A 26,630-nucleotide genomic window follows, 5' to 3' on the forward strand; every position below is an offset into this window, starting at 1 on the left:
ACCAAACCCAGCCCCGGCCTAGCCCAGAGTCCCTGGATGGCGCGTGGCCGTGGCCCCCTTTCCGCGTGGGCGCGCGTGCCAGGGGAAAAGCCCCCCAATAAGACGCCGCGGACCCCTCACCGAGCGCCAAGAGCGCCTTTGCGCGCGCATTGGTCGGCGCCTGGTGCGCACCTGGCGCGGGGAGAGGCCGGGGGGCTCGCGGGGGCTCGCAGGGCCGCCCACCCGAGGGGGCTTCTCCTCCCCCGGGGAAAGGCCGCGCTGCCCCCGCTGCCGCTCTCCCCGGGCGGCGTCTTCCCAGCGGGGCGCCTTTGCGCGCCTCCCTCCCGGAGGGGCTCTCCAAGGCAGCGCCAGCGAAGGAGGGGAGCCCGCCCGGCCCGGCCCGGCCCGGCTCGCTCCACCCCCGGCTCGGCGTCGCCGCCGCCCGCCCGCCCGCCCGCCTCTCCCCCGCCCCCCGAGCGGCGGCAGCGGCAGCAGCGGCGGCGGCGGCATCAGGCGCAGGCCGGGCCCGGGCAGCCGCTTCCTCCGCCGCCGCCTCCTCGTCCGCTTCGCCATGGCCCGCGCGGGGGCCGCCGCCGCCGCCTCCTCCTCCGCCTCGCCCGCCTCCTCCCCGCCGCCGCTGCTGCTGCTGCCGTCGCTGGAGGCGGCCCAGGGGGAAGAGGAGGACGAGGAGGAGGAGGAGGAGGAGCCGCCCCCGTCGCGGGCCCTGGTGCCCCGCTCCTCCCCGGTGCCCCGGCCGCAGCCCCCCGACGACGAGGCCCGGCCGCGGCCCGAGCCGCCCCCGCAGCCTCCCCCCGGGCCCCCTTCCCAGCAGGCCCCGCGGGGAGATGGCCAAGGGCTGCCCTCCCAGAATCCTCCGGGGCAACCAGAGGCCTGCTCCCCACTGCCGCCAGGGGTGGCCGAGCCCTCTCCGCAAGGCGCTGGGCGGCACGTCCTCTTCGCCGACGCCCTGGGCCTGCCCTTGGCCCGCTGGCGGCGCTACCAGCCGTGGCCCCCGCTGGAGTCGCCCCCCGAGGTGGCCGTGCCCGCCTTGGCCGGGCCCCCCGCCCCCGGCCCCTACCTGCTGCCCTCCTTCGTGCTGGTGCCCCCGGGGCAGGGCGAGGGCGAGAGGCTGGAGCGCCTGAAGCAGAGCAAGGTGGAGCTGGAGGAGGTCTTGCCCCCGGAGGCCGGGGAGCCCCGGGTGCTGCGGGGCACCGTGCGGGTGCTCAACGTCTCCTACCGCAAGGCCGTGCACGTCAGGGCCAGCCGGGACCGGTGGCAGAGTCACCGGGACTACCCGGCCCTCTACATCCCCGACGGCTCGCCGGACGGGGGCCTGACCGACCGCTTCGCCTTCCGCCTGGATTTTGGGGAGGAAGACGAGGAGGAGGAGGAAGACGAGGAGGAAGGGGGCGCCCGGCTGGATTTCGTGGTGCGCTACCAGACGGACGAAGGGGTCTTCTGGGCCAACAACCAGGGGAAGAACTACAGCGTGGTGCTCAAGGGGGGAGCGCCTCCCCTCGGTCCACCAAAGAGGCCCAGCAAGGAAGGCGAATCGCGACGCCTCAAGAGCTGTATGAGGCCGATCAAAACCAGGTAATGTCCCTCAGATCCCGCTGCCTGAACATGACGCATCCATCAGCACCCTTGCCCTGGTCCGAGACATCGTCATCCATGCTCCTGGTTCATATGCTGGTGTTGCCGGTTAAACTCATTCCTTCTTCCCCTCTGGAGAATGGTGGCTGCTGGCTGGTTTGCGGTGATACCGAAATGCATGGAGATTGCATTTTCCCCTTTGTCTTTTAGATGCAAGGTCTGAAGAGAGCGTGGTCTGCAGTTTTGTGTCCGTGAGGGAAAGAGAAAGTGTGGCTTATTAAGTGCTCGAGTGAGCTTAGTTCGAATTACTGCTTGCCGACTGCCCCGTTGGGTCCTTTCGTGGATCCCCCCTCCCCCCCCCACTCTTCTTTGTCTAGGTTGCACCAGCGATGGTCCTACAGAATGTGCGTATGGTTATGGGAAGATGTGTGATCGTGTCCCTTTCCCGTTTAGGGCGTTTTCACTCACAACACCAAGACTCGGTTTAGACATGCTACAGAACCATGGTTAACTCCCCGTGGTTTGTATGATCCTCTAAATGTAGGCCACTCCACTAATGATTAACTGGTTTGTTAAGGTTTATGGAGCCTGTAAAAAAAAGCCATGGGCTGCAGGTGGTTTGTCAACCGTGGTTTAGCATGATGTCGCAAATATGGACCTTCTAACGTATTCCCCTGGGCTATCCTTGAAAACCACGCAAAACAAATTCTCGTCTTGCACGTAAGCGATAAAAGCGGGATTGTGGAACTAATCAAAGTTCAGCTGGTCGTCTGCCAGCCAGATCTTCTTTTCCCAAGCAAACCGTGGTTCTGCTTCATGTCTGAACCAAGCTTAGAAGCAGCGTTGTAGCTTGCTCATGTGTGCATGTAGTTTCAGCAAGAGGACAGTGAATATGTGCGAACCCCGTTTTTACACAAAGGGTGGTAGAAAATGAAACGGGCTTTCAGGAGCATCCTAGAATTCATGTAAGTGGCTGCACATCTTCTGGTGTTTCTGGCCGCAAGTGTAAGTACCCATGCGCCCCTTTCTGGGAATTCCTGACTGGGCCACATGGTTCTTCCGATCTGTCCTTGAGGTCAAAACCTGCACCTGGAATATACTGCTTCCTTTGCAAAGCGAGGAGGGGTCACATCATGGAATCCTCCTCCAGACCAAACAAACAGGTTCCCCTCTGCACAGAAGCTAGGTGCCCAAGACGATGGTTCCAGAAGAATCACCCTAGCTGAATAAACCCTACCATTGCTGACAACTTGGAGAAGACAAATGCCTTTCCCCCTTAACAGGGGCTGTGGCTCAGTGGCAGAGCCTCTGCTTGGCATGCAGAAGGTCCCAGGTTCTATCCCCAGTGGTATCTCCAGTGAAAAGGACCAGGCAGGAGGGGATGGGAAAGACCTTGGCCTGAGACCCCGGCTCAGTGGCAGAGCCTCTGCTTGGCAGGCAGAAGGTCCCAGGTTCAGTCCCAGGCAGGAAGGGATGAAAAAGACCTTGACCTGAGACCCTGGCTCAGTGGCAGAGCCTCTGCTTGGCATCCAGAAGGTCCCAGGTTCAATCCCTGGCATCTCCAGTTAGAAGGACCAGGCAGGAGGGGATGGGAAAGACCTTGGCCTGAGACTCCAGCTCAGTGGCAGAGCCTCTGCTGGGCATCAAGTAGGTCCCAGGTTCAATCCCCGGCATCTCCAGTTAAGACCTCCAAGAAGGAGGTAATGTTTAAGTGTTAAAGTCATTCGCCTGAGACCTTGGAGAGCGGATGCCAGTTTGAGTAGACAATATCGAGCTTGATGGACCAAGGGTCTGATTCAGTATAAGGCAGTTCCATGTGTGCTCATGTCATTTACCTCCATGAAAACTTTCAGCTGCCTGTTTTCATGCAGGAAGTCTTCCTTAAAGGAGCAAGATGTTTTTGTTCACCAGGTTGTTGGCGTCACTGATGAACAGGGATTTCCCGCCCCTAAATATGGAGGAGCATATGTGAGCCCCCGACTGCAGTCTGAAGCCGTATAGCTCAGGCACAAAATGAAAACTATCACAAGGCAACACATGGTTATGACATCCACAGCTTGGGGACAGCCCGAGACATTTGGTGCCCTCCCCATTGGTGGTAAAAATAATACTGTTATATGAAAGACTCAACGGTTGAGCACGCGTTGTATTGGATAGTCAGATAGCAGTAGCAGAGTTGGTTCTCTGGAGAGTTGATATGGAAGTGGTCTAGATAAATAGATGGACCATCTGTGGCAGACGTTGTCACCCTTCCTTGGGATGGGGCAAGCCCTGGTCGTTGCCCATCTGCGTCACACAGTGGCCAAAATTCAGGGGCCATCAGGAAGTCCAACAGCAGGGCCAGAACTCCAGAAGCCCTCCCATTGTGGCCCTCCCAAACACTAAGAAAGACAGAGAATCTGTGTCCCAGACATAAGAATATAAGCGAAGCCATGTTGGACCAGGCCAATGGTCAACACAGGGGTCAAAACCCAGGGGCCATCAGGAGGCCCTCCAGTGAAGCCAGAACTCCAGAAGCCCTCCCACTGTGGCCCCCCAAGCACCAAGAAGACAAGAGCATCCCTGCCCCAAACAAAAGGACCTAAGAGAAGCCATTTTGGACCAGGCCAATGGTCCCCCCAGTCCAACACAGTGGTCAAAACCCAGGGGCCGTCAAGAGTCCCTCCAGTGGAGCCAGAACTTCAGAAGCCCTCCCACTGTGGCCCCCCAAGCACCAAGAAGACAAGAGCGTCCCTGCCCCCAAACACAAGGACCTAAGAGAAGCCATGTTGGACCAGGCCCATGGCCCATCCAGTCCCACCTAGGGGCCATCAAGAGATTCATTGTGACTCTTTCCAGCACCACCGAATTCCTTCCCTTACACAGTCTTGACAACTCTGTAGCTGTTGTTGAAAACCAGATTCCTCTCCTCCCCATATATATATATCTTAACACTTGCAGTGAAGTTGAGGTGTCGAACAGTTTTCGGTCTGTCGCGTTGTCTCTGGATGAGAAGCTGGAGTAGCCTGTTGCTTTCCCCTTGTTACGCCTGGGGAAGCTCAGCCAGTTGTTTCCTTGCTCCCTGGGAAAATGTCTTAAGATCCCCTGGGTTCTGTCTTCGTTAAGGAGGTAATAACAATAACGCTTAATAATAACCTACCTCACGGGACTCGCGTAGGGTATAAGAGAAGTCTGGTTTCGCGGTTCAACAGGGCCTTAAAATGGGACAAGGTAATACTTTGCCAAGTTTTGTAAAATGTCCAAGGCAGGCCAGAAGGCTTAGAAACAGTTTTAGGAACACTGATATTCTCAGAAAATAGAATTTGGCACCCAGTATGAAATCCTGTCAGAGCCTCTTGTGGCGCAGAGTGGTAAGGCAGCAGTTATGCAGTCTGAAGCTCTGCCCATGGGGCTGGGAGTTCAATCCCAGCAGCCGGCTCAAGGTTGACTCAGCCTTCCATCCTTCCGAGGTCGGTAAAATGAGTACCCAGCTTGCTGGGGGGTAAACGGTAATGACTGGGGAAGGCACTGGCAAACCACCCTGTATTGAGTCTGCCATGAAAACGCTAGAAGGCGTCACCCCAAGGGTCAGACATGACTCGGTGCTTGCACAGGGGATACCTTTACCTTTACCTTTTATGAAATCCTGTGTTTCTCAGTGCTTCTGCGGAACCGTTTCGATATGCCTAATGTACTCCTTCCAGCTCTCCTCTTGAGTAATAACAGTCATCGTGTGAAGTTTTGATGTTTGCTCAGGGGAAAGTTTATCAAGTTTGCAGATGACACCAAATTGGGAGGACTGGCAAATACTCCGGAAGATAGAGACAGAGTTCAACGATATCTGAACAGAATGGAAAAATGAGCAAATGAGAACAAGATGCAATTTAATAAGGATAAGTGTAAAGTTCTGCATCTGGGTCAGAAAAATGAAAAGCATGCCTACTGGATGGGGGATACGCTTCTAGGTAGCACTGTGTGTGAACGAGACCTTGGGGTACTTGTGGATTGTAAACTAAACATGAGCAGGCAGTGTGATGCAGCAGTAAAAAAGGCGAATGCCATTTTGGGCTGTATCAGCAGGGGCATCACATCAAAATCACAAGATGTCATAGTCCCATTGTATACGGCACTGGTCAGACCACACCTGGAGTACTGTGTGCAGTTCTGGAGGCCTCACTTCAAGAAGGACATAGATAAAATTGAAAGGGTACACAGGAAAGCGACGAAGATGATCTGGGGCCAAGGGACCAAGCCCTATGAAGAAAGGTTGAGGGACTTGGGAATGTTCAGCCTGGAGAAAAGGGGGTTGAGAGGGGACATGATAGCCCTCTTTAAGTATTTGAAAGGTTATCACTTGGAGGAGGGCAGGATGCTGTTCCCGTTGGCTGCAGAGGACAGGACACGCAGTAATGGGTTTAAACTTCAAGTACAACGATATAGGCTAGATATCAGGAAAAAAATGTTCACAGTCAGAGTAGTTCAGCAGTGGAATAGGCTGCCTAAGGAGGTGGTGAGCTCCCCCTCACTGGCAATCTTCAATCAAAGGTTGGATACACACTTTTCTTGGATGCTTTAGGATGCTTAGGGCTGATCCTGCGTTGAGCAGGGGGTTGGACTAGATGGCCTGTATGGCCCCTTCCAACTCTATGATTCTATGATTCAACCACAACTGAAGGACTCACTGGGTTTCTCAGTGGGATATCTGCCCAAGATATTTCCTCCTGTTTAAGATGTTTCTTCATGGCTTGGTAGGGACGTTCCGAAGGGCAAATGGGTGCCCACCCTGGCATCTCTCTCTCTCTCTATCTTGAGCAATGCCATCCACTCAGCAAGCCCACCCATGTCTGAGGTAGCTTTTGTAGCACGTTGTCCCCTTTTTACATCCTGCCCTAGCCCAAAACCTGCCCACGGAATGTCACTGTAGGCCTGGTGGCCACGTGTCCGAGTCATGTGATGCTGACGGCAAACAGCAATGCCTTTGCCAAAGGGGGCTTGCGGCTTTTCGCGTGGGACAGCAGAGGGGCCAGGAAGGACCAAGGATGGTGGCTGAAGGAACAGTTATGCTAAGGGCCTTTTGGAACCTGGGAGGGAAGATGGTGTGGTCTAGGAAAATAAGGGTAGGTGCTTGAAAGGGAGACCACCAAGAAAGGATGTACAGAGGAAGGCTAGGGCAAGCCACCTCTGCTTCTACGTTGCCTGGAAAGCCCCTTGCTGGAGTGGCCAGAATTTGGAAGTTAAGCAGGGTTAGGATTTGGATGGGAGGCCACCCAGGAGGGCTCTGTGAAGGAAGGAAATGGCATCCCTGACCCTCCGTGGGGTCCAAGGCCACAGAGTCCCCCCTCCCAAGCAGTCCTTTTCTCCAGGGGAACTGATCTCTGCAGTCTGGGGAGGAGCTGGAATTCCAGGGGATCCCCAGGCCCCACCTGGAGGCTGGCATCCCTGACCCTCAGTGGGGCCCAAGGCCACAGAGTCCCCCCTCCCAAGCAGCCCTTTTCTCCAGGGGAACTGATCTCTGCAGTCTGGAGAGGAGCTGGAATTCCAGGAGATCCCCAGGCCCCACCTGGAGGCTGGCATCCCTGACCCTCAGAGGGGTCCAAGGCCACAGAGTCCCCCCTCCCAAGCAGCCCTTTCCTCCAGGGGAACTGATCTCTGCAGTCTGGAGAGGAGCTGGAATTCCAGGGGATCCCCAGGCCCCACCTGGAGGCTGGCATCCCTGACCCTCAGTGGGGTCCAAGGCCACAGAGTCCCCCTCCCAAGCAGCCCTTTCCTCCAGGGGAACTGATCTCTGCAGTCTGGAGAGGAGCTGGAATCCCGGGTGATCCCCAGGCCCCACCTGAAGGCTGGCATCCCTGACCCTCAGTGGGGTCCAAGGCCACAGAGTCCCCCCTCCCAAGCAGCCCTTTCCTCCAGGGGAACTGATCTCTGCAGTCTGGAGAGGAGCTGGAATTCCAGGGGATCCCCAGGCCCCACCTGGAGGCTGGCATCCCTGACCCTCAGTGGGGTCCAAGGCCACAGAGTCCCCCCTCCCAAGCAGCCCTTTCCTCCAGGGGAACTTATCTCTGCAGTCTGGAGAGGAGCTGGAATTCCGGGGGATCCCCAGGCCCCACCTGGAGACTGGCATCCCTGACCCTCAGTGGGGTCCAAGGCCACAGAGTCCCCCTCCCAAGCAGCCCTTTTCTCCAGGGGAATTGATCTCTGCAGTCTGGAGAGGAGCTGGAATTCCGGGGGATCCCCAGGCCCCACCTGGAGGCTGGCATCCCTGACCCTCAGTGGGGTCCAAGGCCACAGAGTCCCCCCTCCCAAGCAGCCCTTTCCTCCAGGGGAACTGAGCTCTGCAGTCTGGAGAGGAGCTGGAATTCCAGGGGATCCCCAGGCCCCACCTGGAGGATGGCATCCCGTGTGAGAATGTCCTTTTTATCATTTAAAAAGTATATCGGTGTTTAGAAAAAAAGATCTCAACCTGTTATTTCTCCGACAGAATATTTGAAAGGGGTTCTTTCAAATTCTTGTGGGGAGTGAGGATTTAGAACAGCGAAAAAGTTTGTCGACGGTGTTCTGTGCCAGCCCCAGGTGAGAATGACGCTCCTTTGTGGTCTCCCAAATTGATGGTGGTGTTGAAAAATGAGTAGATGGTATCTTGTTCCCCTCTCTGCAGAAATCCCCACCCACCTTTCACGTGCAGCATCCGTGACGACCTTTGTCACTTGCTTTGTCAGGTGATTTTGGTATTTTCTACAGCTCGCGGAGGAGGCAGACAGGGCTGTGGGGCCAGATGTGTTCGGAGTCTCCCCTGGATCGGATGGGGACCAAGAGAGAGGCACGGCTAGATTTGAGTCCGGCACCAACCTTAGGGGCCCACTAGCTTTCCGGGAGATGAGCTTTCAAAGTTCCCTTTGTCAGATTCAAACCCATCGCTGACATCCTTGTATATTCTTTGTAAGACCTTTCTGACCTGGGTAAGAGGGCCGCTGGGTCTTCATTTTCAATTGTACCTGATGAAGGGAGATTTGACCTTGACTTGCAGCACCCCGGATTTTTCTGGTCTCTGAAACCCTGCTGGACTAGAATCCAGGTGTTCTCTCGCAGACCAGCTTGGCCACCTTCTGAAACTGTGCTACTGTCCTAAAATTACTTTCCTGGGAGTAAAATCCCTTTAACCAATGGTTCTCAACCCCTCCTAATGCCGCGGCCCTTTAATACAGTCCCTCGTGTTGCGGTGACGCCCAACCATAAAACCATGCAAGGGTTCTTTCACGGAAATTAAACCCAAACTGACCAATGGCATGAAGATCATGAGTGTCTATCAATTGGATTTTTTCTGGGGTTTCTCAGTTCAGCTCTGCCTCTTGTCCCACCCTGCCTATCTCGCACTTTTCCAATCCTCCAGACAGACGAACACTCTATCTTGATCTACCCCACAAGGTTGTTGTGTGGATGATGCCCCCCCAGCCAAGCTGCTTGCCCTGCCACAACCCCTGTGAAAGGATTGTTCAAACCCCCAAGTGGTCCCGACCCCCAGGTTGAGAACCACTGCTTTAAAAACACCAGAGTAGGATCGATTTAGGACACTTGCCAGGTGTCCCATGGAGTTGCTTCTCTTGTATGCATCCTGTGAGGGTCACTGATCGACTGCTAAGGGTGGGTTATTTGGAAGGTGGTGGGGAGAGCTATTGGGGGCTTCTTTCTACCGCCGGCCCTTCTAACAGCCTCCTAGTGAGGGATTGCATGACTGAGCTACTCCTAACACCTAACAAAGGGGTTAAAACTTGTCTGACTAGGAAAGCTTTTTGTGGGTTGGGGGTTGGTGTGTGTGTGCATGTTAATAAAAGGTAAAGGTATCCCCTGTGCAAGCACCGGGTCATGTCTGACCCTTGGGTGACGCCCTCCAGCGTTTTCATGGCAGACTCAATACGGGGTGGTTTGCCAGTGCCTTCCCCAATCATGACCGTTTACCCCCCAGCAAGTAAGCTAGGTACTCATTTTACCGACCTCGGAAGGATGGAAGGCTGAGTCAACCTTGAGCCGGCTGCTGGGATCGAACTCCCAGCCTCATGGGCAGAGCTTTCAGACTGCATGTCTGCCGCCTTACCACTCTGCGCCACAAGAGGCTCCTGTGCATGTTAATAATTCCTAGCAAAAGCAATAATTCCCAATAAATTCTGGAACACCTCAGTCCTTCCAGGTGCTAACTAGCTTACCAAAACTAGGAAGATTGCCAATTACAGCAGTTGTAAATGGTCTCTGTAGTATTCTTTATCACAACTGAGTTTTGCATAATTGCATCTCGCCAAGATCTTCCTGCCCTTTGACTCTGCTGTTTATAATTTTCTTTCATAACCACTTGTATCGGGATGGACATGAACTGGAAAAATGCAGTTCACATCAGTTTGCGATTTGTGGCCCAGCAAACCCCTTTAGTATTTGCAGAAAGCCCCCCCAAAACTCTGAATTTCAGGGAGCAACCTGCTCCCTGCCGCTGAGCTGTTTTCAGCTGCCTTGTGCAGTCTCTTTAAAGAGACTACAAAAGACAGCTTGAAACTCTTGAATGATGGGGAGCAAGCAGCTCACCCTCCACTCAGCTGCTTTTGCATCTTTTGCAGGGAATAGTAAGCAGAGCTTTAAAGAGATTCGGAGACCCTATAAACCCCTGCTTTCTGCTGTATCTACAATTCGCCAGGAACTACCCATGCCTTTAGCCCTCCCTTTGCTCCCTTCCCTCGCCTTTACTACTACGATGGCAACTCATGTAGGCCAAAAAGAAGAGTAGGAGCTGGCAGAAGGGAAGATGCAATTTCTACCAGTTCCCCCTTATTTCTGCAACACCCCCTTCCCCGTGGCAACCACTCTATTTCCCCTTGATGAAGAAATTTTTAAAAACAACCATAAAGAAAGCATGCACACACACACACACCCCTCTCCACCGGCTGCTGTGCCTAGTTGGTAGACGGGTTTTTGTCTCGATGGGCAAATAAGCCCCAGCCGTTGTCAAGTGTGTCAAACTTCGTGTGTTTTTCCACCGAGCTTCAAACGCATCGACTGTGACTCCCACAGGCAGTTCTCTGTCTCGCCAGGCAGGTGGGCCTTTGTTCTCTGCCTTCCCAGACCTTAACCTTTCTCCCCTCTCACCCCCTGGAAGGTCTAGACTCCCCATGGGGAGGGGGGGGGTCTGCCCCAGCGGCTGACTCATGGGTCCCAGCAGAAGTGAAAGTCCCGATTCTCTTTATGAATTCGGATGTTCTCGTCTGCTGCGGGAAGCTGGCTTTCGTGGTGCTTTTATTTTAGGTGACTGCAGACTGCCCTGGGGAGGCAGGTGGGGGCAGGCAAGGGGGGGGGCTAGAGTCTGGCAGAAGCACAGTCAGTGATGAATCTGAATCTGGGCCTTGGGAGGTTCGAAAAATTGGCTGCCCGCGTGGGTGGAGGCCGGCCTGCAGACAGCTTACGACGGCCGCTGAGCCCCATGCCAGCATAATTTAGAGACGTGGCACGGAAATTGGCCCCCATTTCACCCCCCCTGTGCTGGCGATGCTGAGTTGGCACTGAAGAAGAAGAAGAAGAGTTGGTTTTTATACCCTGCTTTTCACTACCCGAAGGAGTCTCCAGGCGGCTTACAATCGCCTTCCCTTCCTGTCGTCACACCCGATACCCTGTGAGGGAGGTGGGGCTGAGGGTGCTCTGAGAGAACTGCCCTGTGAGAACAGCTCTAAGAGAACTGTGACTTGCCCAAGGTCACCCAGCTGGCTGCCTGTGGAGGAGGAGTGGGGGAATCAAACCCAGTTCTTCATAGTAGAGGACGCTACTCTTAACTACACCACCGTGCTGGCTTTCTGACAGCAGCAGTGGCAGATCTAAATATAAGTTTCTGTTTAAAAAATTCAAAATATCGATAAGGAAATTAATGTGCAATGGTCCCCACTATGCCATGCTTTCAAATGTAGGGCATAGAGCAGAGGCTGTGGCTTAGCAGTAGAACATGTGCTCAATGTGCGGAAAGTCCCAGGTTCAATCCCCGGCATCTCCAGTTGAAAGGACCAGGCAGGAGGGGATAGGAAAGACCTTGGCCTGAGACCCTGGCTCAGGGGCAGAGCCTCTGCTTGGCAGGCAGGAAGTCCCAGGTTCAATCCCCAGCATCTCCAGTTGAAAGGACCAGGCAGGAGGGGATGGGAAAGACCTTGGCCTGAGACCCTGGCTCAGTGGCAGAGCCTCTTCTTGGCAGGCAGGAGGTCCCAAGTTCAATCACCGGCATCTCCAGTTAAAAGGACCAGGCAGGAGGGGATGGGAAAGACCTTGGCCTGAGATCCTGGCTCAGTGGCAGAGCCTCTGCTTGGCAGGCAGGAGGTCCCAAGTTCAATCCCCGGCATCTCCAGTTAAAAGGACCAGGCAGGAGGGGATGGGAAAGACCTTGGCCTGAGACCCTGGCTCAGTGGCAGAGCCTCTGCTTAGCAGGCAGAAGGTCCCAGGTTCAATCCCCGGCATCTCCAGTTAGAAGGACTGGGCAGGAGGGGATGGGAAAGGCCTTGGCCTGAGATCCTGGCTCAGTGGCAGAGCCTCTGCTTAGCAGGCAGGAGGTCCCAGGTTCAATCCCCAGCATCTCCAGTGAAAAGGACCAGGCAGGAGGGGGAGGGAAAGACCTTGGCCTGAGACCCTGGCTCAGTGGCAGAGCCTCTGCTTAGCAGGCAGGAGGTCCCAAGTTCAATCCCCGGCATCTCCAGTTAAAAGGACCAGGCAGGAGGGGATGGGAAAGACCTTGGCCTGAGACCCTGGCTCAGTGGCAGAGCCTCTGCTTAGCAGGCAGAAGGTCCCAGGTTCAATCCCCGGCATCTCCAGTTAGAAGGACTGGGCAGGAGGGGATGGGAAAGGCCTTGGCCTGAGATCCTGGCTCAGTGGCAGAGCCTCTGCTTAGCAGGCAGGAGGTCCCAGGTTCAATCCCCAGCATCTCCAGTGAAAAGGACCAGGCAGGAGGGGGAGGGAAAGACCTTGGCCTGAGACCCTGGCTCAATGGCTGAGCCTCTGCTTGGCAGGCAGAAGGTCCCAGGTTCAATCCCCGGCATCTCCAGTTAGAAGAACCAGGCAGGAGGGGATGGGAAAGACCTTGCCCTGAGACCCTGGCTCAGTGGCAGAGCCTCTGCTTGGCCTGTAGGAAGTCCCAGGTTCAATCCCCGGCATCTCCAGTTAGAAGGACTGGGCAGGAGGGGATGGGAAAGGCCTTGGCCTGAGATCCTGGCTCAGTGGCAGAGCCTCTGCTTAGCAGGCAGGAGGTCCCAGGTTCAATCCCCAGCATCTCCAGTGAAAAGGACCAGGCAGGAGGGGGAGGGAAAGACCTTGGCCTGAGACCCTGGCTCAGTGGCAGAGCCTCTGCTTAGCAGGCAGAAGGTCCCAGGTTCAATCCCTGGCATCTCCAGTTAGAAGGACTGGGCAGGAGGGGATGGGAAAGGCCTTGGCCTGAGATCCTGGCTCAGTGGCAGAGCCTCTGCTTAGCAGGCAGGAGGTCCCAGGTTCAATCCCCAGCATCTCCAGTGAAAAGGACCAGGCAGGAGGGGGAGGGAAAGACCTTGGCCTGAGACCCTGGCTCAGTGGCAGAGCCTCTGCTTAGCAGGCAGAAGGTCCCAGGTTCAATCCCCGGCATCTCCAGTTAGAAGGACTGGGCAGGAGGGGATGGGAAAGGCCTTGGCCTGAGATCCTGGCTCAGTGGCAGAGCCTCTGCTTAGCAGGCAGTAGGTCCCAGGTTCAATCCCCAGCATCTCCAGTGAAAAGGACCAGGCATGAGGGGGAGGGAAAGACCTTGGCCTGAGACCCTGGCTCAGTGGCAGAGCCTCTGCTTAGCAGGCAGAAGGTCCCAGGTTCAATCCTTGGCATCTCCAGTTAGAAGGACCAGGCAGGAGGGGATGGGAAAGGCCTTGGCCTGAGACCCTGGCTCAGTGGCAGAGCCTCTGCTTGGCAGGCAGAAGGTCCCAGGTTCAATCCCCGGCATCTCCACTTGAAAAGACCAGGCAGGATGGGATGGGAAAGACCTTGGCCTGAGACCCTGGCTCAGTGGCAGAGCCTCTGCTTGGCAGGCAGAAGGTCCCAGGTTCAATCCCCAGCAGCATTTCCAGTGAAAAGGACCAGGCAAGAGAGGATGGGAAAGACTTCCTGGCCGCTCCACTTGAAACAGACCCAGGGAGTAGTTGCTGTGAAAGACCTCCTGGAGAGCTGCTGCCGTCTGAGTGGACAACACCGACCTTGATGAACCATGGGTCTGATCAGCTTAGGCCACTTTTCCTGTGCTTCTAGAGGAGAACTATGGAGACTGGGGGGATGCCTGGTTAGGCCTGCTCCAAAACAGCCCCTCCTGGCCACTGGATTCATCCGGACCTGGGTTGCTGGTATCCGGCTTCTCCAGACGTGGGACACCCGTGGAGTGCTCCTTACTTCGAATTTTCAGGGCAGTCAGATCTGGGGCGGTTCAAGACAGGGCCTCTGCGGAACAAGATCCTCCAGACCCTAATGGGACCCCGTTCTGTGCCTCTGAGCGGCCTTCCCTGCCGTCTGAAGACACGGTTCTGCGTTCGAGTGTGTGCTCAGGCCGCGGGAGGGCAGTATAGGCCTGCTGCCTCCCCGGTCGTCTCGAAGGCGGAAACGACGGAGGGCCCTGGGAGGTGGGGAGGGGAGGGCAAGCAGATGTGTTGGTTAGCTTGAGGCATTTTCTTTTCCTGAGAACTTCCCTTCCGCCCAACCGCCGCTCTCCGGAGTTCCGTTTCCAGATTCTGTGGCAGTTAAAAGTCGGTTTAAGAAAAATCGCAAAGGGAAACATCAGGCGGGATGGAGCGAAGGGAGGAGTCCGTCTCCCCACCTTGTAAGGAATATTAAACAGCCCTTTCCTGCCAGTATTAGGAGTATATGTTCCCCTTTCTGCTGGTCCCCCACGGTCTACACGGTCCAATCATGCCCTTGTGTAAGTTGATGGTCTGGGGATGGAGTGGATTTGGGGAGGGGGAGGTATGCGGCATTCCAGGGGATCCCCAGGCCCTACCTGGAAGCTATCATCCCTGACCCTCAGAAGGTCCCAGGTTCAATCCCCGGTATCTCCAGTTAGAAGGACCAGGCAGGAGGGGATGGGAAAGACCTTGGCCTGAGACCCTGGCTCAGTGGCAGAGCCTCTGCTTGGCAGGCAGAAGGTCCCAGGTTCAATCCCCGGCATCTCCAGCTAAAAGGACCAGGCAAGAGGGGATGGGAAAGGCCTTGGCCTGAGACCTTGGCTCAGTGGCAGAACCTCTGCTTGGCAGGCAGAAGGTCCCAGGTTCAATCCCTGGCATCTCCAGTTAAAAGGACCAGGCAGAAGGGGATGGGAAAGGCCTTGGCCTGAGACCCTGACTCAGTGGCAGAGCCTCTGCTTGGCAGGCAGGAGGTCCCAGGTTCAATCCCCGGCATCTCCAGTTAAAAGGACCAGGCAGGAGGGGAGGGGAAAGACCTTGGCCTGAGACCCTGGCTCAGTGGCAGAGCCTCTGGTTGGCAGGCAGAACGTCCCAGGTTCAATCCCCGGCATCTCCAGTTAAAAGGACCAGGCAGGAGGGGATGGGAAAGGCCTTGGCCTGAGACCCTGGCTCAGGGGCAGAGCCTCTGCTTGGCAGGCAGAAGGTCCCAGGTTCAAACCCCAGCAGCATCTCTAGTTAGAAGGACCAGGCAGGAGGGGATGGGAAAGACCTTGGCCTGAGACCCTGGCTCAGTGGCAGAGCCTCTGCTTGGCAGGCAGAAGGTCCCAGGTTCAATCCCCGGCATCTCCAGTTAGAAGGACCAGGCAGGAGGGGATGGGAAAGACCTTGGCCTGAGACCCTGGCTCAGTGGCAGAGCCTCTGCTTGGCAGGCAGAAGGTCCCAGGTTCAATCCCCAGCATCTCCAGTTAGAAGGACCAGGCAGGAGGGGATGGGAAAGACCTGGGCCTGAGACCTTGGCTCAGTGGCAGAACCTCTGCTTGGCAGGCAGAAGGTCCCAGGTTCAATCCCCGGCATCTCCAGTTAAAGGACCAGGTAGAGGGGATGGGAAAGGCCTTGGCCTGAGACCCTGGCTCAGTGGCAGAGCCTCTGCTTGGCAGGCAGACGGTCCCAGGTTCAATCCCTGGCATCTCCAGTTAAAAGGACCAGGTAGAGGGGATGGGAAAGGCCTTGGCCTGAGACCCTGGCTCAGTGGCAGAGCCTCTGCTTGGCAGGCAGAAGGTCCCAGGTTCAATCCCCGGCATCTCCAGTTAAAAGGACCAGGCAGGAGGGGAGGGGAAAGACCTTGGCCTGAGACCCTGGCTCAGGGGCAGAGCCTCTGGTTGGCAGGCAGAACGTCCCAGGTTCAATCCCCAGCAGCATCTCCAGTTAGAAGGACCAGGCAGGAGGGGATGGGAAAGGCCTTGGCCTGAGACCCTGGCTCAGTGGCAGAGCCTCTGCTTGGCAGGCAGAAGGTCCCAGGTTCAATCCCCGGCATCTCCAGTTAGAAGGACCAGGCAGGAGGGGATGGGAAAGACCTTGGCCTGAGACCCTGGCTCAGTGGCAGAGCCTCTGCCTGACACCCTGGAGAACTGCTACCAGTCTTAATACCTTGATTGACTAGTGATCAGAATCATTATAAGGCAGCCTCCTGTATTTTCATGGGATAAACCAGAGGAGAGATCTCTCTGAGCCCCCCACAGGAAGGGTGGGAGAACAGTGGGATATTCCATGTCTTTGTAAGGGTCCTCATTGCTGGTTACTGTTGATCGACAAGGACACATTAAAGTTGCCCCTGGAATGTTTGCTTAGTAAGCAGGTATCTTCTTAAGCATGGTGGATCCTACCTTTGTTTAAGGAAGCAATTTTTGTCATCACCTGCGTTCCATCGCTTGTCTTATTTTTTTTTTCCTGATCTTACTTTGCAGGTCAAGTGAGAATGAGCTGCGGGTCGAAGACGTCACACTGCCCACCTGTCTAGAAGGTAGGAGTTACCTGTCCAGGTGTTTCCAGGGGGGCAGTTATGCAGAAAATGTCAGCAAGAGCACCTCCATGGAGCATAAGGTCTCCTCTCCTGGCTTTCCACCAACTATGCAAGGGGGCATTTCTACTCAGGCAATAGAGTGGCATTGTATTAAACAATTCACAAAGTTACTTGGATAAAATCATAGAATCCTAGAGTTGGAATGCGCCATAGAGGTCATCTAGTCCAACCCCCTGCTCACCGCAAGACCAGCGTAGAACATCCACAATAAGTATCTACCCAGCTGCTGCTTGAAGATTGCCAGTGGGGGAAGCTCACCATCTCCTTAGGCAGTCGATTAAACTGCTGAACTACTGTGGCTGTGAAATTCTTTTCCTGAACTATACGGGCCATCCAGTCCAACCTCCTGCTCAATGGATGATCAGCCTGAATTATCCAGGATGTCTCTGTCCAGCCGCTGCTTGAAGACCACCAGGGAGGGGGGAGCTCCCCACCTCCTTAGGCAGCCCCTTCCACTGCTGAACTAGACTCCTAGAATCCTAGAGTGGGAAGGGGTCATGAAGGCCATCTAGTTCCGCCCTCTGCTCAGTGCAGGATCATCCTCAAGCATCCAGGAGAAGGATCTGTCCAGCCGCTGCTTGAAGACTGCCAGTGAGGGGAGCTCCCCACCTCCTTATGCAGCCCATTCCACTACTGAACTACTTTGGCTTTTAAATTCTTTCCCCTGATAACTAGCCAATATCATTCTACACATAGTTGAAAACCATGACTGCAAGTCCTCTCCTCTGCAGCCAACAGGAACCATTCCCTGCTCTTTCCAATCCTTCAAGAGAGCCATCCTGTCCCCTCTCAACTTCCTCTTCTCCAGGCTGAACATTCCCCAGCCCCTCAGCCTTTCCTGGGAAATGCCCAGTGTAATGCCGGTTGTCACGCTAGGGTCAGGAAGAAGAAGAGTTGAGTTTTATACCCTGCTTTTCACTGAAAGAATTTTCAAAGCGGCTTTCAGTTGCCTTCCCTTCCTCTCCCCACAATAGACACCCTGGGAGGGAGGTGGGGCTAAGATAAATGTTCAGAGAGAACAGCTCTAATGGGACTCTGACTAGCCCATGATCCGCCAGCTGGCTGCATGGTGAGAAGAGTGAAATGAAACCCGGCTTGTCAGATTAAAAGCTGCCATTCTTCACCACTGCACCACGCTGTATCAGCACAGGGTTTCTTGCCCTCTTCTGGGCATAGAGCAGGGGTCACAGAGGAAATAAGGTGAGGTAAGTAGTTGTGAATTTCTTGCATTGTTCAGGGGGTTGGACTAAATGACCTTGAGGTCCCTTCCAGCTTTATGTGTCAAAAATGGTGTGGGTGGGAAGGAGTGGATTTCTGGAAGCTCTGTCTTGATTTGCTGGGCACAGGCTGTCGAGTGAAACTATTTCCACAGTTTGATTGTCTGTACGGTGTTCTGGGGCCTCCGCTGGGAGACTAGATGAGCAACAGTGCTTGGTGAACTGTGCTCACGGCTCAGCTGCGATCAGTGCAAAGTCTGCCACGAGAAAAAGTCAAATCGTGTGACCTGAATAAAGTACGCACAATCACAGACGTATGCGTTGCAGGATTCCAGTCCAGTGGGCCCTTATAGATGATGGTTCTTCATTTAGTCTGAGGAAGAGTGCTTGCACTCGAAAGCTCACGCCCTGAATAAATCTTTGTTAGTCTTAAAGGTGCTACTGGACTCTGGCTTTATTGTGCTACTCCAGACCAACACGGCTACCCATTTGAATCTAAAAATATTCTGATTAGAGAAGGAAAACAAAATGATCTTTACTCTTTTTTCCCCCTTTTTCTTTCTCTTCCTCTCTGCAGAAGGGAATGCTGAATACGATATCATCAGGGAGCCCCTGAATTCCCCTTCCTCCCAACCCTTTCCTCTGATGACCCAGGTAAGACCAAACACAGCCTTCACTTCGCTGCAGGTGCACGTTGGTTCAAGGTCCTCTGTCCCAAAGCAAATGACTTCGAAACATAAGCGAAGCCAACAGCCAACCCATAAGAATGTAAGAGAAGCCATGTTGGATCCAGCCAATGGATCCAGCCCATCCAGTCCATCCAGATTCTTGAAGGACATGCCTACCATTGGCCACTAGCCTTGGTGACTAAAGGGAACCTCCATGTTTAAAGGCAGTCAGCCTTTGAATCTCAGGAGACAATATCGGGGGATGGCCTCAGTTTCTCTGCGCTTTTGTTGGCCGTCCAGAATAACTGGTTGGTGATCGTGTGAGACTGGACTGGATGGACCCCTGGTCTGATCCAGCAGGGCTCTTCTGATGTTCTTAGGAAGGTCTTAGTCCTCATGCCCTGTTGTTGGCCCTCCAGAGGGCCTCTGTGTGAAAGGGGATGTTGGACACGATGGATCTTCAGTGGTCTGATCCAGCAGGGCTCTTCTGAGGGTCTTCTCAGGGGAAGGCCTCGGCCTCTCTGCCCTGTTGTTGGCCCTCCAGAGGAACTGGCTGGCCCCTGGGTGAGACGGGAGGCTGGACTGGATGGACCCCTGGTCTGACCCAGCAGGGCTCTCCTGATGTCCTTAGGAAGGCCTCGGCCTCTCTGCCCTGTTGCTGGCCCTCCAGAGGAACTGGCTGGCCCCTGTGTGAGACAGGAGGCTGGACTGGAGGGACCCTCCCTGGCCTGACCCAGCAGGGCTCTTCTGAGGGTCTTCTCAGGGGAAGGCCTCGGCCTCTCTGCCCTGTTGTTGGCCCTCCAGAGGAACTGGCTGGCCCCTGGGGGAGACGGGAGGCTGGACTAGATGGACTCCTGGTCTGTCCTGTTCTTATCAGGAGAAAGCTTCGGCATTTATGCCCTGTTATTGAACCTGCAGAGGAACTGGTTGGCCACTGTGAAGTGAGATGCTGGACTAGATGGACCTTCACTGGCTTGACCCACCAGGACTCTTCTGATGTCCTGATCAGGGGGAGGCTTCAGTCTCTGTGCCCTTTTGTTGGCCCTGCAAAGTAAATAGTTGATCACTGTATGAGACAGGATGCTAGGTTAGATGGACCACTGGTCTGACCTACCAGGACTCTCTTGATGTTCTTATCAGATGAGGATCTCTCTGCCCTGTAGTTGGCCCTGAAGACGGACTGGTTGTCCACTGTGCGAGGCGGGAAGCTGGACTGGATGGACCACGTCTGATCCACCAGGGCTCTTCTAACGTTCTTATTTAATGGCAGCAATCCAGGAAGCATTTAGCAAGGCATTGTAAGCAGGAAAGATAGGCCCAAGGAGTTTATTGGATGCTAGCAAGATGATTGCATTCCAGTGGATCCCCCTGGATCTGTTACGGTAGGGTGGGAGCCCCGTGGAAGGTAGCCATAAACACATTCCTCATCTGTCTTCAACGTTCCTTCTTTGTCTTCCACCCTTATTTCCTAGATCCCAGAGCTCACCATCACCACCGACTCCCCGGAGAAGAAGGAGCCCTCCAGAAACCGTCCGGTGGATTTCACCGACTCCCCGCAGCCTCTCGCCCTGAAGGTCCATCCTGCCTCCCATGAGGAGCTGCAGGTGCCGTGCTGCTTTCCACCCGGCGCGGAGACCCACCCTTTGGCACCCTGGGACGTGCCCGAGTTCAGCAGGCGGGACCTGACCACTGAGGGCTCCTTCATGGAGGAGTGCCTGGAGGAACAGCTCCGGAGGTACCAGGAGCTGCCCCACCGCTTGGAAGAGGACGCCATTGACCGGGAGCTGGAGCAGCTCTACCTGTCGCACCTGAGCCGGCTCCGGGCGGAGGAGCTGGGAGGGAGAGGCGACTGGTCCGAGGAGAGCTCGGAGAACCCCGGCAGCCCCGTGCCGTCCCTCATCGCCCTGCGGCAGAGCGTCTTGACCGACCGCGACCTGATCGTCAACTGGGCGGGCCCGGAGAGGGCGCTGAACAGCTCCCTGGCGGAGGAGATCACCCTGCACTACGCGAAGCAGCGGGACGACGACTCCCGGGACAGCGAGGAGGAGGGACTGGCTCCCGGATACGCAACCCTGGCTCCGCCAGAGCTGGCCGGGCAGGGCCGCGAGAGCCCGCCCGTCTTGCTCGAAGGCTGCTTTCTCAACCGCCTGGAAGAAGGAGGCATCCCACAGAGTCCCATCAAGGACTCCGACGCCTTTGCCGGCTTGAGGGCGGCGCTGCCCCACGTCCTGCGGCCCATGGTTCAGGACGCCACGGTGATGCCCCTGGTGGTCCCCGCCCGGACTCCGACGCCCTTCCCGAGCCACCCCCCAGACCTGCTTTCCAGTCCCGTCGGTGCCCACGGACAGAGCAAGGCCCAGGGTCTCTTGATAGGGCAAGGCAGCCTCTGGCTCGGGGAGGGCAACAACGTCCTCAAGGCCCGCAAGACCCCCAACTCCCACAGCGAACTCGAACGGATCCTGACGCGGTCCCTGCGGTTCCTCGGCCTCTTTGTCTTCCTGCCGGTAGCCTTCAGCAGCTGCATGCCCTTGGTGGCCGTCACCCTGTACCTTCTGCTGGATTGGTTCTCGTAGTCTGGCAGGGCTCCCAGAGGGACTGTGAGAAGGGCCTCGGTTGTCCTGGCACCTCCTCTCTGAGCCACCGAGGTCTGAAGAAGAGAGAAAGAGAGAGAGAGAGAGAGAGAGAGAGAAAGGACGGGAGACCCATCTTGAGGGATCAGGGCGCATCTCGACTTAACAGTCTGAATTTCTCCAAGTCCCAGGCACTTTTTGTAGAAGCCTTGTGAGGTACAAGAGGCAGAGGCTGAGAAAATTGCTTTACTGATGGTCATTCACGTGGAAGTGATCAGGGCTGACTCGAGAGGGTGGTCCACCACTCCTGCATCCTCCCTTTGTACGGGGCGCCTGAGGGCAGCACAAGAGGTGTCCTTGCCCTTCCACTACATGCAAAGGTAACCAAAGTGTGGCTCACCAGATGTCCATGGACTACAATTCCCACGAGTCCCTGCCAGGCAGGGACTCGTGGGAATTGTAGTCCATGGACATCTGGTGAGCCACACTTTGCCTACCCCGAGGCCTCACTTTAGGGGGTCCCACTCAAGGACCCCCCCCTCCAAATGCTGGCGTTTCCTAGTCTCTGTAAAACAATTCCCATTTCATTAGGAGCATCTATAACAGACATCTGCACTTCCCCAAAGCCCCGCCCCCCTAAAAAATAAAAAATCTTCCTGGTAGGATTCAGCAGATTTTCATCTTTCCCCTTTCTAGCTGTCTGGTTTTCGGCGGTTCCTCTTCAAAGCATCCTTCATTAGGATTAATTAATTAATTAAGTCCGATTAATTTGCCGAGGAGACACGGCAGCGGAAACTTGCAACCGGATTTTAAAAACACAACCCCCAAAAATTAGTATATCCTTTAGCTACACAACGTGAGTATCTTTCAACTTTCGGCTTCCTGCGGAACACAAAAAGAAAACGTGTTTGTTTTTTTTAAAAAGAAAAATAAGATCTGGAAACAATAACCAGTATTCTAGTTTTAGATGCCAGTGTAAGAACCTTGAGGGGAGGGGGGGGGCTTTTACAATGGGAAGCAAAACTAATTTTATCTAGAACAGGAGTCGGTGCTGTAGCTGGGCCCTGGCCAGGTGGGCAGCTTGACACCTGTGTTTCTTCAAGTGCGGGAGATCCCCACCCTGCCGGGTTTGACAAAAAAGGGACTGGTGCAAGGAGCAGTGAGCTGTGGTAGCTTATAATTTCTCTTCCCAAAAGTAAAACACACACAGTTTAAAGAACCCAAAGTACAGTTGAGAGTACAGTTGCCAGTGAGAGTTTGTGCGTGGCAGCAGTGAAATAGGCCCCCGATGCACAGATACAGCCCCGAGCCTCAGAGGGCAGGGGTAGTCGGACTGCGGCCCTCCAGATGTCCATGGACTACAATTCCCATGAGCCCCTGCCAGCGAATGCTGGCAGGGGCTCGTGGGAATTGTAGTCCATGGGCATCTGGAGGGCCGCAGTTTGACTACCCCTGCCCTAGAGCATAATCCAGCCAAGTCCTCATGCTAAACACAATCTATTGACCATTGCTCTGCTTTTTTCCATCTCGTTTCTACGGGACGTGTGCGGAAATGCCCACAGTTTCCGAAATGTCATGTCGTTTTCATCCCATCGGCAGACAGGGAGCCTCTTTTCCCCTTGCCCAGCGGGACTTTGCTTTTCTGCCCATCCCGCCCACGCAGGATTCAGCCACGCTCATTCCAGGCTGCCCCCGAGGGGACGTCTCCGTGCCGCCACCCTTTTCAGCAAGACCCTTCGGACGGAGGATTCCAATTCTGCTCCTTTTGGGCTCCTGGATGTGCCCCCGTGTTCGTCTGCCGCCGGCAGGGCTCAGCCCCGAGGACTACGGAAGACCTCCTCCCAAATAGATGGCCCCGTATTTATTTTTTTACCTGGTGGGGAGGCTCGACCCCCGCCCCACCCATAGAACTCACTCCTCAGAATAGATTTTATTTATTAACCACTAGCCGTGCAAGCCCAGTGTGCTGGGTTTGCCGACGGTGAAAATAATTTATTATTGTATACGTGTATATTTCTGCATATACACACATGTACGTGTCCCTAACCGAACGGCCGATCGGAAACAACTTCATGTGCAATAGGCAGGACGGGCGTTGGGCGCGCCACGAACAGACAGCACCTTCCCCCGGCCCCCCGGCCCCTTCCGTGCTGCTTAACATGTGCTTCGTTACTTCCTCTTGAATGTTTGTGCTGTCAGCAGCTGCTGTGATCTCGTCCGTGAGGCCTTGTGGAGGAAGAGAGCAACGTTCTCGCGCGGATCCCGACGCCGCTTCCCTCTCCCGATCCGAACTCGGAGGCAGGACGTCGTCCGTAACTTTGCGAACAGAGACATCGGCATCCAGGCCGGACCTCGTGGCGGAGAATTCCCCGTCCCCCAAACGGAAGCTGAGATTGGAATGTAACTATCGGTCACAGCTGTGTGCGTGCGTGCGTGTGTGTGTGTGTACTTGCGTGCGTGTTGGTGTGCCCATGCACTCATTGATTTGTCCCAGGGTTACGAAGTCTGTCCTTCACCGTTTCCCCTTCTGTCCTAGCCAACTTGTCCGATAGGCCACCATCGACCTAGTAGCGCAAATACGTCTGAAAGCAACTGTTCCACCTCGACGCCACCTCGGCTGGCCCGGGCTCTCGGCTCCCCACCCCATCTGGCTTCTGCCCCGCACTTTTGTAGAAAAGCCAGCCCAAACCCCATTGTTTGCTGTGAGGCAGAGTAAAAGGCCTGCACAGGCGTGTGGGCTGGCAAGGAGGAGGCAGAAAAGTTCCCGACCACGGTGCACGATCTCCCAGGAGGTTTTGTCTGCGTGGGTTGTGTTGCAGTGACCCATAGCTGTTCCTGTACATTGGTCATGCTCTCCTTCTCTGCACCGTTTGGATTGCCCCGTGTCTTTCTCCGTTGCGAGCCCATCACCGGGGTGGAAACGAAGCCTAGCGTCAAGGGTTTGGAGTTCTCAAACCGAATTCTCCGAGGGTCTTTGTACCGTTCTGCTTTAGACAACAGCAGTAGCTGATGTGCCTGAATTCTGTATCAAGCGGCATAGTCACATAGTGAACTGGTAGGCCCGGGGGCAGTTAGGCTAAAATTCTCCCTCGTAGATGCCTTTGTATTTTTTTTTTAAATGAGAGTCTGATGAGGTACAGCCCAGCCATTGTTTACCTGCCTCCCCCCCCCCCCCCATAAAGAACGAGGCCTTGATACATAAAACAGCTCCTCCCTGCTGCTCCCAATTTTGGTGCTGTGTCCTGCCCGGCTCTTTAAAATCAAATGAAAGGAAGTCCTTGCCTTCCTCTTTTGTAAACAGCAATAAATGTAACCAACCAGGAAGGGGCTGGTCAGGGGAACAGAACTTTCCCTTGATATAGATACGGTGGGTGTACCCCGTTCGCTTGTCCTTATGGGTGGGTCACCCTTGCCCGTGATGGGTGAGGAAGTCCTGGGGTGGGTGAAGAAGGCCTCCCAAGGAGTAAGGAGGAAGTTGGATCTCTTCATGGCAGCTGGGACCCTATCAGAAAGCCTGCCGTCTCACCATAATTGAATCCCCCTCAGAAGCCGTGAGCTTTCCCGAGATTCTTGTTTAGCAGATCCCTTCGACCTCTGGGGCTGGGCCCGAGCGGGAACCTGATATCGTGTGGCTGGGAAGGGTGTGAGTTGGTGGCAGAGCGTCCCGTTCCTGCTTCAGATGTCTACTCAGTCACAAACGATGCCTCCAACCAGTTTCTTTCCCATGAAGGAACTGATTCAGGCCTATCTAACGGGCTTTATACGGGGATTGCGGACGGAGGGTATGTATCTCTGCCCGTTCCAGTCGGACAGGTTAGCAGCTTTCCGCTTTAGATCAGATGGTGAGAACCGACACTTGCAAAGCTATTTGAGCACCCAGGGAAAGAGGTCTGTGGGTGGTAATGCCTCCAACTGCAGTCAAAGTCCATTGATGAGCGTTCATTAATTGGATCAGGGCCTAACGAAAGCACAAGGGCTAAGAGCGTTTGTCGCAAGGTCCGCAGCTCAAATTTCACCTTAACCATCACCACCGGCCAGCCTGGCCAAACGGCGGCTCTCCAGAGGTCCGTGGACTACAATTCCCATGAGCCCCTGCCAGCATGCTGGCAGGGGCTCATGGGGATTGTAGTCCACGGACCTCTGGAGAGCCGCCGTTTGGCCAGCCCTGGATACGAGAAACAGTTTGGATCAAAGCTCAGTGCCAGGGTATCCCTCTTAGATCTTTTTGCTCGTCTTCAGAATACCTCTTTCCGCGGGCCGGGCTGGCTCTACAAAAGCACGCACTGGATAGTATTAATTCGACGTTCGAGAAAGGGGGTCGTGGGGCGTATCTCTCCTCACCCTCAGCCCGAGCTGTACAATAAGAGGCCAATATACCTCGTTATTTCCTCGGCACGGTTTTTAATCTGCCTTCGTCCCCCTGTCCCCCCCCCCTCCCCATTGTAGCAAACCGGTACCGAGGCATCAATTTGTTGGCATGTTGTATGCATCCAAGATGGAGTGTAGACCTTTGGTTAGTGTGTCTCTGCCAGCATTTGATGTTTGTGCTCGCTTGGTCCCCAGTGCTGGTTTTTGGTGATTGTATTCGGTCCATGGTTTGACTTTGGTCGAGGTGCTGTGGGCCTCCTGCTTGCGTCAGGCCGCAGCTGCCAAAATGACCAAGGGCCTTGTGGCACCTTGAAGATGGACGCGTTTATTAGAACGTTTCAAGAGCCAGAGAGAGAAATGGTCCTCACTGCCAGGTAAGCGCTATACTTTGAGCTTGAGGAATTGTATTCAAAGACCCACAAACCGTGACTCTCCAGATGTCCATGGACTATGATCCCCATGAGCCCCTGCCAGCACTGGGAATCGTAGTCTATGGACATCTGGAAAGCCATTTTGGCCAACGCTGGGTGAACCCTCCCCTGCTTTCTTCCTCCTCGACCTCACGGTGCCCAAATATCTTGGACTTAGAACGAGATTTCCCACCTTGCTTCCAGAGAGGATATTTTCCAACTTTTTCAGCCAGGGGAGCAGGTTCGAGCGAGACAGAATCGAAGGAGAATGGTTTGGGGGCGTCTCCTTTTTCCTTCACGCCGAGTGTCCGATGCCCTTTGTCGGTGACCAGACCGAGGGCCCCGAGGATGGAGCAGGTGGTTTCAGAGCCGCGTGTGCGTGTGCGTGTGTGTGTGCATCACCTGAGCTGTGCCTGCATTGGAAGCACTAATAAAAACATCCTGGTCACAGCCTCTGCCTCCTCGGTCCTTCCTGGCGGGGGGTGGCTGGGCCGAGCGGAGAGAGAAAGCGGCATGGTATGGTCAGATCTCGGGAACGAAACAGGGTCGATACTTGGATGGGAGACCTCAGAGGAAGATGGTGGCAAACCGTCTCTGATTCTCGCTTGCCCTGTTTGCGGGGGTTGACCACTTGGTAGCTCAGCAGGGCCTGTACTTGGATGGGGGACCACCAAGGAAGGCTCTGCAGAGGAAGGTGGGGGCAAACCAGCTCTGCTTGACATTGGCCTGGAAAGCCCCGTGCTGGGGTGGCCAGAAGTCCGCTGTGACTTGACGGGCACTTGGACACGCAGGGTCAGGTGTATTCTGCCGGCTGCAGGACCGAGAGCAGCTGCCGAATTTAGGGGATTGATGCAA

General features: G+C 55.2%; 1 protein-coding gene across 3 annotated transcripts; it reads left to right on the plus strand.

Moving 5' to 3' along the window:
- The first annotated feature begins 455 nt into the window (after positions 1-455).
- On the plus strand, positions 456-25,036 carry PPP1R3F (protein phosphatase 1 regulatory subunit 3F). 3 transcript variants are annotated; one of them, XR_013229677.1, is made up of 5 exons: positions 456-1,572; positions 16,427-16,482; positions 18,337-18,413; positions 19,900-21,213; positions 23,197-25,036. XR_013229677.1 is itself a non-coding variant. In XM_077329729.1 (4 exons), the coding sequence occupies exons 1-4, from the start codon at positions 551-553 to the stop codon at positions 20,998-21,000; spliced, it is 2,256 nt and encodes a 751-aa protein (XP_077185844.1). In that variant the 5' UTR covers positions 456-550; the 3' UTR covers positions 21,001-21,378. The 3 variants fall into 3 exon arrangements, 1 of the variants encoding a protein (XP_077185844.1); XR_013229678.1 differs by having other exon boundaries at positions 23,200-25,036; XM_077329729.1 differs by lacking the exon at positions 23,197-25,036 and having other exon boundaries at positions 19,900-21,378.
- The last annotated feature ends 1,594 nt before the right edge of the window (positions 25,037-26,630 follow it).

This window comes from Paroedura picta, chromosome 3, assembly GCF_049243985.1.
Source record: "Paroedura picta isolate Pp20150507F chromosome 3, Ppicta_v3.0, whole genome shotgun sequence".
Taxonomy (NCBI): domain Eukaryota; kingdom Metazoa; phylum Chordata; class Lepidosauria; order Squamata; family Gekkonidae; genus Paroedura; species Paroedura picta.

Bases quoted from the DNA above. Each gene is read 5' to 3' on its own strand.
- PPP1R3F (XM_077329729.1), top strand. From the start codon at position 551: ATGGCCCGCGCGGGGGCCGCCGCCGCCGCCTCCTCCTCCGCCTCGCCC. The intron at 16,483-18,336 runs GTAGGAGTTACC...TCCTCTCTGCAG, and splicing joins ACTGCCCACCTGTCTAGAAG to AAGGGAATGCTGAATACGAT. The intron at 18,414-19,899 runs GTAAGACCAAAC...CTTATTTCCTAG, and splicing joins CCTTTCCTCTGATGACCCAG to ATCCCAGAGCTCACCATCAC.